The sequence below is a fragment of the Bubalus bubalis genome, chromosome 3 (genome assembly GCF_019923935.1).
Source record: "Bubalus bubalis isolate 160015118507 breed Murrah chromosome 3, NDDB_SH_1, whole genome shotgun sequence".
NCBI lineage: Eukaryota > Metazoa > Chordata > Mammalia > Artiodactyla > Bovidae > Bubalus > Bubalus bubalis.
The window spans coordinates 93,718,551-93,730,627 of NC_059159.1; the positions used below are offsets into that span (position 1 = coordinate 93,718,551).

At 38.0% G+C, this 12,077-nt stretch overlaps 1 protein-coding gene across 11 annotated transcripts in view; it reads left to right on the plus strand.

Annotated features, from left to right (window-relative positions):
- Positions 1-12,077, plus strand: part of MPDZ (multiple PDZ domain crumbs cell polarity complex component) — a 168,079-nt gene that overhangs the window by 11,287 nt on the left and 144,715 nt on the right. For 3 of the 11 annotated variants that reach the window (XM_025281522.3, XM_044939852.2, XM_044939856.2), the window contains exon 1: positions 5,116-5,302. The exons of 1 other annotated variant lie outside the window; for it this stretch is intronic. In XM_025281522.3, coding sequence (XP_025137307.2) covers positions 5,245-5,302 — 58 coding nt within the window. In that variant the 5' untranslated portion in view covers positions 5,116-5,244. Of the gene's footprint in view, positions 1-5,112; positions 5,303-12,077 lie in introns of those variants that run through there. 7 more of the 11 variants (XM_025281520.3, XM_044939857.2, XM_044939851.2 and 4 more) reach the window with 4 other exon arrangements.

Sequence of the window (12,077 nt, forward strand, 5' to 3'; positions counted from 1 at the left end):
TGTGTTTCTTGCGTTGGTAGGCAAATTCTTTACCACTGAGCTCCCTGGGAAGCCCAGATTTTCCATATATGTAGATATTATTTCATCTTGGATCTGGCTGGAATATTTTGATTCCACTAGGATTTTGAATTTTTCTTACAAATAATTGTTTGATGTCTAAGATATTTTGATCTTCTGTATTTAATTTGACTTGATTAAGGTTATCTTCCATAAGTCAGGGACTTGCCTTGTGTCTCAGCTGGTAGAGAATCTGCCTGCAATGCCAGAGGCCTGGGTTCGATCCCTGGGTTGGGAAGATCCCCTGGAGAAGGGAACGGCTACCCACTCCAGTATTCTGGCCTGGAGAATTCCATAGACTGTATAGTCTATGGGGTCGCAAAGAGTTGGATTTGACTGAGCGCCTTTCACTTTCCATAAGTCATTTGTTATCACATTGGTATAGGAACCAAAGTGATGTCAAATGTGATGTTAATGATGACCCTTATTTAGGGTCAGCTAAATAAACAGTAACCTGGCCTAGACTGTTGGCCCTGGTGGGAGTTTTGTAAGTACATGTTGAGAGTGATAAAGCATGAAGAGCCCTTACTTCTAATGGATTTTTACCCCAAAGTAATTCTTATGTTCTATTTTTAAATGTCTGTGTTTCCCAGAGTTCCAGTCTCTGTTCTCTCCTTAATCTCTATTTTCTCCCTGATTAATCTTCTTTATCTTCAGCAACATCTTTAGGCCAGGGATTCCCTGATTTATACTTCCAAATTTTTTTCTCCTTAGATTCACTTATGTAATTGATTCATTCTTTCAGCAAATATTTATTGAGTGCCCACTTTGGGCCAGCCACTGTTTCTGGAGCTGGTGATATAGTCCAGTGAGAAAAAGAAATCAACAACATTTAAAAATACAAACAAAAGTTCCTACCCTCATGGAGCCTAAATTCTATTATATCCTGTTTTCTAGACATTTCAAGCTCAATATGCCCAAAAGGAATGCATTTCTACCCCCTTTCTCTAAGTGACATTTCTTTTTCTGCTCTTTAAGCTAATGATGCTCTGGTATTTGTAGTTTCCCAGATTAGAAATGCTGAGAGTTGACCTCTGCTGCTGTCATTCAAACATTACACCTGTCCCAAACACACAACTAGTGGTCATTGGTCCTTTTAATACTCTCTAATGTGTGTGTCTGTATCACCTCTCTTGTTTCTTGGCATTAATCTTGCTCACATTTCCGCATTCCCACCCCCTCCACCCCCCACCCTACCCCAGGTCTGGGCTGTTTTTAACAACCTAACGTCTGTTTGTTCTATTATTAGTTCTTTTCTATTTTTTAAAACGTATTTATTTATTTCTTTTGCTGTGCCAGGTCACAATTTGGTTGAGAATTGTGGGATTTTTTTCTTAGTTATGCCGTAAGGAATCTTCAGTTGAGGCTCATGAACCCTCAGTTTGCAGGATGGAACCTGGGCCCCTTATGTTGGAAGCGCTGAGACTTAACCACTGGACCTCCAGGGAAATCCCTAGTTCTTTTCTATTTTTGATGAACTATGTAGCCTATTGCCAGAATTTTTTTTTCCCCAGAAAACAAATTTTAGTAACTCCCCCTCTTCCCTGCCACCCCTGCCCCATGTATCTAAAATTCACTGCTCTCCCCCTGTAGGGCAAAGTCCCACGAAGGCCATGAAAACATGGCTTTCCTCTCCTGTCTAGTGTGGCAGCCTTGTGCTACAGAACCATTGTCATTAAATTATGTGGCTTTGTTGTCTTAGCAGGTGTCTTTCCATTTGTAAGAGATGCCATTCCCTCTCCTGGCTATCCCTCATATCCCAAGTTGCAGGTCTTTCAGAACGATTCACATGTCACGTTCCCAGTTTTTTTTCTGACTCATTCTGATAGCATTGGTTCCTTTTACTCTCCCAAAATTTAGCACATCTTGTTGCAGTGTAAATATGTACTGTTTTCTACAAAATTGAGAGCTCGGAAGCAAGATACCTGTCTTTATTTTTCTTTGCCATATGGTTTAGTGATAGAGGCAGATAGTACAGTTTGTTTTTTTTTTGGGGGGTGCTTAAAGTTTATAGAATTTAGGATGGCTTTCTTAAAAAAACAAAAACACAATTATGAATGCAAAATTAGATGTGAAAGTATGTATTTATTTGTATGAGAATGGAAGTATCTGGTGCAAGTATCTTCCTGCTGAATCTGCCTGTGCCTTATGCTTCAGGAAATGTAAGTGCTTATTTAAAACTTGCTAAAATAGTGCTGTGTATATATAATTTTTTATCGTTATTGATTTTCTGAAGTTAGGGATAGGAAACAACAGCATCAGTCAGCCATTCTGATGCCAATACCGTTGATATTAATAATAATGCCTAATGCTTCTGCTAAGTCGCTTCAGTCGTGTCCGACTCTGTGCGACCCCATAGACGGCAGCCCACCAGGCTCCCCCGTCCCTGGGATTCTCCAGGCAAGAACACGAGTGGGTTGCCATTTCCTTCTCCAATGCATGAAAGTGAACTGTGAAAGTGAAGTTGCTCAGTCAGGTCCGACTCTTAGCGACCCCATGGACTGCAGCCTACCAGGCTCCTCTGTCCATGGGATTTTCCAGGCAAGAGTACTGGAGTGCGGTGCCATTGCTTCTATAACTTCCCATTTTCTAAACATTTTCACATACTTTATCTCAGGAGATTCTGATAACTGACTCAAAAGATAGTGACTCAAATGTAATGAGTTTTACTGTGTTTGGATACAGGAAGATTGAGTTGCAGTTCTTCCTTTGAGATCAGATTTTACATTGGCAGGGAGATGATTCAGTTCTTCTGGGCATCTGTGACCTTAGTCAGCACGCCCTCCACCTCCTGTTAGCCTGGCCAATGTTAAGGACTTTTCTCAGGGCTTTCTAACTTGCTTTGCTGTCCTTCAGCTTTCTATTTCTTCCCCCTTTCAGTTTCTTCACCTCAATATTTCTTTTTCCTTTCTTCCTGTTCGTTTATCTCTGTCTTGTCAGACACCACATCTATTCCCTCTCCGTCTGTCTCCTCTGGTTGGTAACTTAACACTTTTTAAAGTGTCAGTTATTTGACTAAGCTGAATTTTGGACTGCACTTTCTTTGGGTTCATTTCTACTTCTTTGAAGTATTTTAGAGCGAAGGATTTGTGGGATCTTTAATAGTACAAAAAGTACGTGTATTTTTCAGCATTGGGAAAGCTGTCCTAAAGCTAAATGCTTTATTTGCTACATAGGTAAGACATCGTGTAACTTACAAGACCAAGGTCAGAAATGATCAAATTTTCACTCCTGTTAAAGAGTTACGTTCAAATTGGAAACAGCAGACACTCAGTTCAGTTCAGTCGCTCAGTCCTGTATGACTCTGCGACCCCATGGACTGCAGCACGCCAGGCTTCCCTGTCCATTGCCAACTCCCGGAGTTTACCCAAGCTCATGTCTATTGAGTTGGTGCAGACACTAGAAGACGAAATAATGATAGCAGCGGCTTTTGTATGCCTGTTTCTTCTAGGCATTTTGCATATGTTATTGTTAATGCTTACTTTACAACAGCAGCTCCAAGAGGTTAAGTGACTTGCCCAGGATCTCAACTAGTGAAATGGTAAGAATGTTTTTTCAAGAGAGCCTTATAGTAGGAGTTTGGGACCTCTGAAAGCATGGCTGTTTGAGGCTACTTATCTGAAGGTAAGTAGCTATTTTCTTTCCTGTAGTATTATTATTAGAGCACAGAGCTATGATTTGGTGGAAAGCACTTGGCTTTCATGTCAGTCAAACTCAGATTGGCTTTTAATGTTAGCTCTGTTGCTTACATACTTCATGAGTATAGGAGAAAATACTTCAATCTTTCAGCCTCAGTTTTCTTACTTGAAAGTGGGTATATCTAATATTCAGCTATTGGTAGGTTTAAACGTATGCATGTTTGTGAAGCACATATGCTGTGTTTAAGAAGATAGGGATATATGACAGCTATTTCATAAATGGTTTCATTTCAAAGAGTAACAATAAATGCCAGTTCATTGTCTAAAAAACTCACTTATGAAAGAGTTATTATAGTAGATGCAACAGAAACCAATTCTTATATACAGTTTTATTATCAGTTGTTATTGAAGAGCATATTTTAACAGTCTTAAATGACAAATTATTGGCTTAGTTGTGGATTACAACACACCTACATTTTAAATATTCCAGTGGTGAATATATATTAGGAAACCTTTGGCTCTTTAAGAGAATATTTGGTGGTTAATTTGTACCTGAGCAATAAAGTTGCTTTAAAAAAAAATCCACAAAATGACATGGAAAATGAAACAGTTCATTGTTTAGGGAATTTAATAGACACCCAATCTAACGGAGTAAGGTTTTTAAGCTTATTATTTCTCCATTTTTCTTCTGCCCCCATATCCTCTTGTAGATGAATTAAGACTACCTTCGGTTGAAACTTTCAGATAGTTATTGATGTTTTATTATGTAAACTTTACAGTGCCCCTGCATAATAATGGCTGTAGAAATAGGATTGCTTAATAAAAGTTCTGAGTTATGTAATCTTGGGAAAGTTAGTAATCTCTTTGACCTTTTACTCCTTATCAACAAAATAAGGTGTTAACAAGTTGTTTTGGTAAAAGGTCACAAACTTTTCTGATGTCTTTAAATAAGATATTTGAAATTATTAAGCATTAATAATTGCAAAAATGCATTAATTTCTTCTGCCAGCTAAACTTAAGGGTTCTAAATGCTCCATGACAAATATGGCAAAGAATGGACTCAGAGCAAGAGAGCATGATCTTTCGTGAGCTCTTCTCAGCACATGCCTGGTACTTCTCAGCACATGCCTGGTATTTCTCAGCATAGCAAAGGGTTGTAACTGAGTCAACATGGGTGCAGACCTCTAGTCACCACAAGCATAATCCAGGAAAGAAAAACAGCTACGTTAAGTCACATTTCAGTATGCCGTTTTCTTCCCAGAGGGTTTCCTGTTAGAAATTTGAGGCTGCCCTTTTCTGATTAAAGTTTGTAAACGTTGTCTTTGTTTCCATCCAGATTCAGCAGAGGGAAATCATGAAAGCCACAGACGGAATTTAGGAAGCACTGATTGATGGGGAAAAATAAAAATATCTAACTACGTTTAGTACTTACAGCTAAATGATAGCTAAGTGGCGATATTATAGACAACGCTTCATAATTTTTGTAGAAAAGATTCCAGAACAGGAAAAACTGTTTGGGAATGGTGGATATAGAGTTATTTTTTAAATTATGGGGCAAAGCCCTTGGATGACCTTTGATGAAGAACATGAACTAGTTGGATGGGGAGGTAAGTTGAAGCAGTATGGTTGTGATATTCTGACCTTCTATCTCCTAGTTCCGCAGTGTATCTGTGTTGAAAAGTCTGTCTCTCTTTACTGTTCTTTAGGGCTTTCCCCTAAGGAATCATTGAGTTGCAACTGACAAAACCATCAATTGTTTTGTTATATGCCAGTATTGTTACTGAGATCTCACAAACTCATCTCTGAGAGGGCAGCCAGGAACGACAGAGCTTCGTCTATCACCTCCTCTTGCAGTTGGTCAGTCTTAACACAGAACTGACTGGCGGCTGCCGGGCCATGTTACAGGGTCCTGTGGGGATGCTTTGTGTATTCGTGCTTTTTCTAAGCACCAGGGACACCATTGGCCCTGCCCACTGGAGAATTGCTCCGTTCCAGGCAGGCAAAGGGCAGGAGACAGGCACCTGCAGTACTTTCTCTGGTGGATTTTGGCAGCTGGAGGAATGACACCTGAGGATCCTGTGGCAGAGTTAATCCCCCTGTCCATTTTTGGTTTCCCTCAGTTCAGTTATGCGGCTGGAGTGAGTGCGGTATGAACAGCTGGCTGCCTCTGGAGTCTGATGTGGACCCAGTGTTGTTTGCCTGCAGGGGCAGCCCTTGGAGGGATTCCCCTGCCTGGTTCTGTCCAAGAAGTGCGCCCAGCCTGTTGCTGCTTGGCTCTCAACACTGACAGTGTGGTGGCAAACAGGAGCAAACTGCCCACCAACCTGAATTCCTGAGTTTAGCTAGGGGATGAGAGAACAGAAGAGGCTAAATCTTTATTCTCAGAAGCATCTAAGTCTTTTTATGGAGTCACCATATTTGGTGTGAGTTGATTTGGGCAGAGGGTCCCTTTCCTGTAGGGATGATTGTTTTAAGAGAGAACAAAATGGATGGAAAATACATAAAAATGGTTGTCCAAGAGAAGGTATTGGAATCTCCAGTTCTCTAGCAGTGTGTATGTGTGTGTCTCCCTGGTTGTCCTTTAAAAAAAATATATATGGATGATGGAGGAGGAAGGAAATGAATATAGTACAATGGACTATAAACTTAATTGGTTTGTAGTATATTTAAAAAAAGTCCAGCCTTTCAAAAAGTCAATTGAGTAATAAAGCAGCCTGAGGTTCTAATCCCAGACACACTGCTGATTCTTATTGTTTAAATGGTTATAGTTATTTTTTAAATTATAGTTCACCAGACCTTCACAAACTTACATTTGTCTGTGCCCTACGTGTTTTTTAAGGCTGCTTTCAACCATAAAATTGACTTCATCTTTGAGTGTGAGCAATAAATAAGGAGCTTGACTCAAAATCATCACAAAATATAATTTATGTGTGTGTTTCTGGAAGTGGATATGAATCTGGCAAAATGTCTGTATAAAATTAGTATCTTTGTGCTTTTAGGAAATCCACAGTTAAGGACAGAACATGTTATACCTTTTGAAAGGACAATGAACCTTTCACTTCAGGCCAACAGTTTTAAAAATAAAAGGAAGTAGCTTTCAAAACCAAAATAAAGTTAATGAACATTAAATAAAGTTAATGTTTGTTAGTATAAACACATTGTTGTGTAAGTGTGTCTGTAAGTTACTAAATAGCCTAATATCTATATGTATTTTCAGTAAGTTCTTTTCTCCGTATTAGAAAATTCCTAGGAAAAGGAATGAGATGATTATTATCACCAAATTTGTTTAGAGTATGTAGATTCCTGATCAGAGTAATGATTATAATTTATGTATTTCCAAATGTGGATTAATATGCCATTTGCCCATATTATAATTTTAGCTTAAATATATTGTGGGACTTTTCATAATATTGAATCATCATTTACATATACATGAAAGATAAGTTTTCTTTCAACTGAAACAAATTTATATTTATGTACTCTCTTGGGTTGACCCATCATTTCCAGTGGTGGGGGTTTTAGTTTGCTCTGTGTGTGTGTTTGGAAGTAGAACAGTAATAGTCATTTATCACTTCCTGCCCTGCTGCTCAGTCTCACTTGGAATTAGCTAATCCGGGGCCATAGATCTGCTTCTAAGGCTCTTATCTCACAGGGCTTGGTAAAACTAGAAGCAGTACTTCTAGCCATCAGAAAATCAGAATAAATTTGCTTTTAATGGTACAAATACAGATTCCTTATGAAAACTTTATAATGTACATTTTATGATGTGTATATTATAGTGAATCCTCATGTATCCATTATTCACTTTTAATAGCCACTGTTTCATGTCCAGTCATATTTCTTCTGTCCTCTTCCATTTTTTGGAAGAAAATACCATGCATTTCACCACTTTATCCATAAATACTTCAACTCAATTAATTTTTATACATTTTAAACATTTTAGACATTTTAAAACATTCTAAAATTATAGTTTCCTTAAAAAAGTAGAGAAAGCTAAAGTCACCTTTTGACCTCTCTCTAATCAAAAGCTACCACTTCCATCTGTCCACTCCTAAAAGTAACTATAACTGTAATTGATTTTAGAATGCATCCTTTTATCAATAACTCATTGTTGTAATGATGAAATCACATAAATATCTTTTTATGTGTAGCATATATTATTATTCTATATATTAAAAATTATAGGTTGACATCAGACTGTTTACAACTCTCATTTTCATTTTTGAGATATAGATTGTGAGCCTGTTCTTCAGTGAGTCTAACCCGTTTATATTTATTGTGAATATGGGTATCTGAATTTATTTCATTTCTCTTTTTTTAATGATGCTTTTTCCTTTTTCTTTATTTTCTATATTCCCAAACTCTTTTAGATTGCTGGAGTATGGTTTGTTCCATCTTTTTTCCTCCTGGTTTATAAATTGTAAATTCTTTTTTTTTTTTTTTTTAGTGTTTTAATTTTAACCTACATGTTTGGCTTATTTTTCTAGTGGAGTTTGAAGTGAAAGTATTTCTATTCTCCTTTGACTAGAATATTTTAGCCAGGAATATTTTCATTACTTGTGAATGTTTTCCTCAGTTACTATGGTTTCATTTATAGAATGAAACCTTATTAGTCAGATCTCACATTCCTTTATCAACAGTAGATTTATGATTTCTTTGATTTAAACCTGATGACTTTTCTCAGGCTCTGATCAAAACTGAATCCTTTACAGCATTTTATTCACCTGGTGTAGTAAAAGTTCTCCATGCTCTGTTTTTTTGAAGTAACTATCTCTCTTGTAAAATTCTTAATTGTCTCAGTTTTCATATTAAAGTTGTATTTGCTTGTAAGTTCCCTCAAATCTTTATTGGAAGTAGAGTATCCACATGAATTAAAGGAGGAAGGGTTCATCTTAAGAAAGATACTGGTTTATTTGGGATGTGATAGTATAATGCTGTACCGAAGAAGAGCATAATAGGTGTGTGTGATTGGAACAGAGAGCCTCATACAGATTACCTTTGGCAAAGTGGAGTGCACGGTAAAAATGGATGTCAGTGGCTGTTTCTTGGGGGCCAGTTTTACTTAGCTTTCCTCTCATTCGCTGTGTTGGGTCTCCCAGGCTATACTTGCCTCTCTCCTCATGTTAGCTGTGTTTTTCTGTCTCTGTCCACTGATTTGTTTCTGTCTCTCATAACTCAAGCCTGTGTGTGCCCCACCTTAGCTTCTTCATTCTTACTCATGCTTCTATCTTTTCAACTCGAGCTCTACTACTAATTGGTTAATTCTTTCAAATTCTCAATCTAGCCCAGTTTTACCTCTTAGGTCAGCACTTAGATTGTCTTCCATTGAGTGAGGGGCCCACCCTTTGCTTCCTTGGTTATGGTTGGAGGAGAGGGGCATAGCATAGTATGCAATGGCATATTCCTTGGAGCAGGGGCTGTGGGAAGGTTGCAGTCTGCAGTAATTAGTTCAGGCTGCTGTAAATAATGCCATAGACTGGGTGGCTGAAACAGTAGAAATTTATTTCCCCACTGCTGTAAAGGCTGGGAAGTTCACCCTCAAGGTCTAGCAGGGTTTGGTTTCAGGTGAGAGCTCTCTTCCTGGTTTTGTGGATGGCCACTTTCTCACTGTGTACTTCCAAAGAAAAAGCATGGCTTTTCTTTTCTTGCTTGCATGTGATGAGAGGGGGAAAAGGAAGGAGGGAGAGGAACATAGATATCTCTTTGTCTTCTTATAAGGTTTTCAGTCCTCTTGGTTTAGGACCCCACCCTTATAACCTCATTTAAACTTGATTATTTCCTAAAAACCCTATCTCCAAATATAATCTCATTGAGGGTTACAGCTTCAACAAATGAAGTTTGGGGGCCTAGCAGTCTTATAAGGCACTGTAACACTCACTCAGCCTTTTAAACTCTTGATCAGGATAGAGCTTTATTTCTAGAACATCATATCACTTACTATTTTTTTTCAATATTCTCAATCTTGATGGTGTTAATATTACCGTCCGATCAGTAACTCAAGCAGGAAAGCTGAGATTCTTCCTAGACTCATCTGCCTTATCTTCACATCACCAGGTCCTGTTGCTTACAGCTCTTATTCCTCAGATCTGTCTCCCATTTTCATTTACTTTTCACTTTCACCTCTTGAAAATGCTTCTTAACTGATCTTCTTGCTTCCAGTTTTTCTTTCTTTTATAGATACTCCACACCATCACCAGAGTGATCTTTCTAAACCAAAGATTGGCTGTATCACTCACTCTACCAAAAGAAGCTTCAGTTTTAAATAAACTCTTCACGAATGGCACCCAGGGCCCTCAGTGATTTACCCTGTAGCCACATCTGTACCTCGCCACCTCTCTTTCCTTTGTCCTTCAGGCCCAGTCCAGGCCTAAGTAAGGGCTTGCAGTGCTCAGAAGGTACTGTGTGCTCTTGCTTCTGTGTGGGCAGCCTTCCATCACCCCTTCTGTCCTACCTCCCAACTGTTTTTTAAAATTCCGTGCACGGGCCGCTGCCTCCAGGAAGCTTTCCCTTTTCTCTTCAGTTTGGGTTTGATGGCATCTCTCTTTTGTATTCTTACTATTTCCAATGTATGTTTGCTTTTTTTTCTTCTTCCATTCACTTGGCCCATGAGTTCTCAAACTGTGTCCTCATTCCTCTAATTCTCCCACCCAGAAACATGCTCATCGTGTAGGCACTCTGTGAGTTGCTGGATCAATAAATAAGAGAATTTGAGTTCTTTTGTAAGCTTGTGACCCCTCTCAGCATATTCATTTTGGATAGGTAATTTATCTTTTCATTTTATAAAGGAAGGATGAGACCATCAATCAGTATTTGACTTACATTAAGGCAAGGTTCCTGGATACTAGATTTTCTTTGATTTGAAAGAGCAAAAAGAATGAATAAATTCTATTATTATTGAAGGAGTTTGGAGAGATTCATAAATGTCAACTTCAAAAGAAAGATTTTGTTCACAAATGCTTTTCTGATCAAGCCTGTAAAAATGAGGGAGAAGTCCTACAGAACAGATGCTAAAAAGAGCTGACTATTTTCTGTTGGATGATTGCATGATGCTGGTGGGTAGTTGGACATTTTTGTGCTCTTGGAGCAATAGTTCAGTAACTCTAGAATATGAATTATGACTGCCAGTGTCAGTTTTTCTGTCATGGCCAATTGACTTTACGACAGATTGCCTACAAATGACTACAGCCTTGCATTTGTCTGCTAACTTCAGGTAGTGCTGAGGCAGCTAAGAATGAGATGAATGCTAAATTTAAATGCATTAACGGGTGCTGAGCAACTTTGACAAGCCGTGAACCATTGCAGCAAGCTCTTTTAGTGGTGTACTTCTTTTACAGTCAAAATAGTTAAGATATCTAGAAAATTGTATGCATTTGGGGCAGTTTCTGTTAGTAGAATTATTTTTAGCATAAGACATTTTCACTTGTTAGTTGCCATATAATCTGTGTTGGGCAAGAATGATTTGTTTTATGTTTCAAGTAATGATTCTCAACTACACAAAAGCTGTGCCTACACATTACCAGTACAACTTGTTGAAAAGTAAAATGATTCCTAATTAATCAGTTTCTGTTTCTAAAAGAAACGAAAGAAGCTGTTTGATTTTTATCTTCGATTGGAACCAGTGTTATCAACCACTTGATGGAGAATCGAAAGGTAACGGCTAAAATCATTAAGAGGATTTTTAAAAGATTTGTCATTAAAGGAAGCATAGAGTCCTTAGATTAAAAATGGTTTCTAAAATTTGTATTTTTCCTAAGCTCATATACACATAAGTAGGCTTGCCAGATACAATAATGGATCCCTGGTTAAATTTGAATTTCAGATAATCAACAAGTTAGTGTTTTGTGCGATTATATCCCAAGTATTGTGTGGGATATACCTGTACTAGAATTTATTCATTTATCTGAATTTCAGATTAAACTGGGTATCCTGTATTATTATTTGCTAAATCTGGCCACCATATACTGACACAAAATATTAAAATTCAGAAGAAATGCAGCTCAAAATTTTCTTCTGTTGTCCACCTCTTGACATCCAACCACTAGTGTCTTTGGAAAGCTTGCAGGAATAGTCTAGGCTTTTATATACATATAAACATTTATGATAAGGGTTTCTCTGAAAGAATAAGCAATTCTACGTCCACATAACTGACTTGTAGGTGAACTTTTGGATGCCAGGGTGTTTCACAATTGAGAACTACTTTGTGCTTTCTCTGCAGACTCCTCACGAATCAGTGGGCCTCTGAATCCATAGGCCAACCTCCATCCCCCACCAAGCAATGGCTACTATTTATCTTTTGAAGTTAATTTTTCATAGAGGAAAGAGCATACATAGAACTAAATTTTATTGTGCATACCAAGTACTCATGTAAATAATTGTACTCTT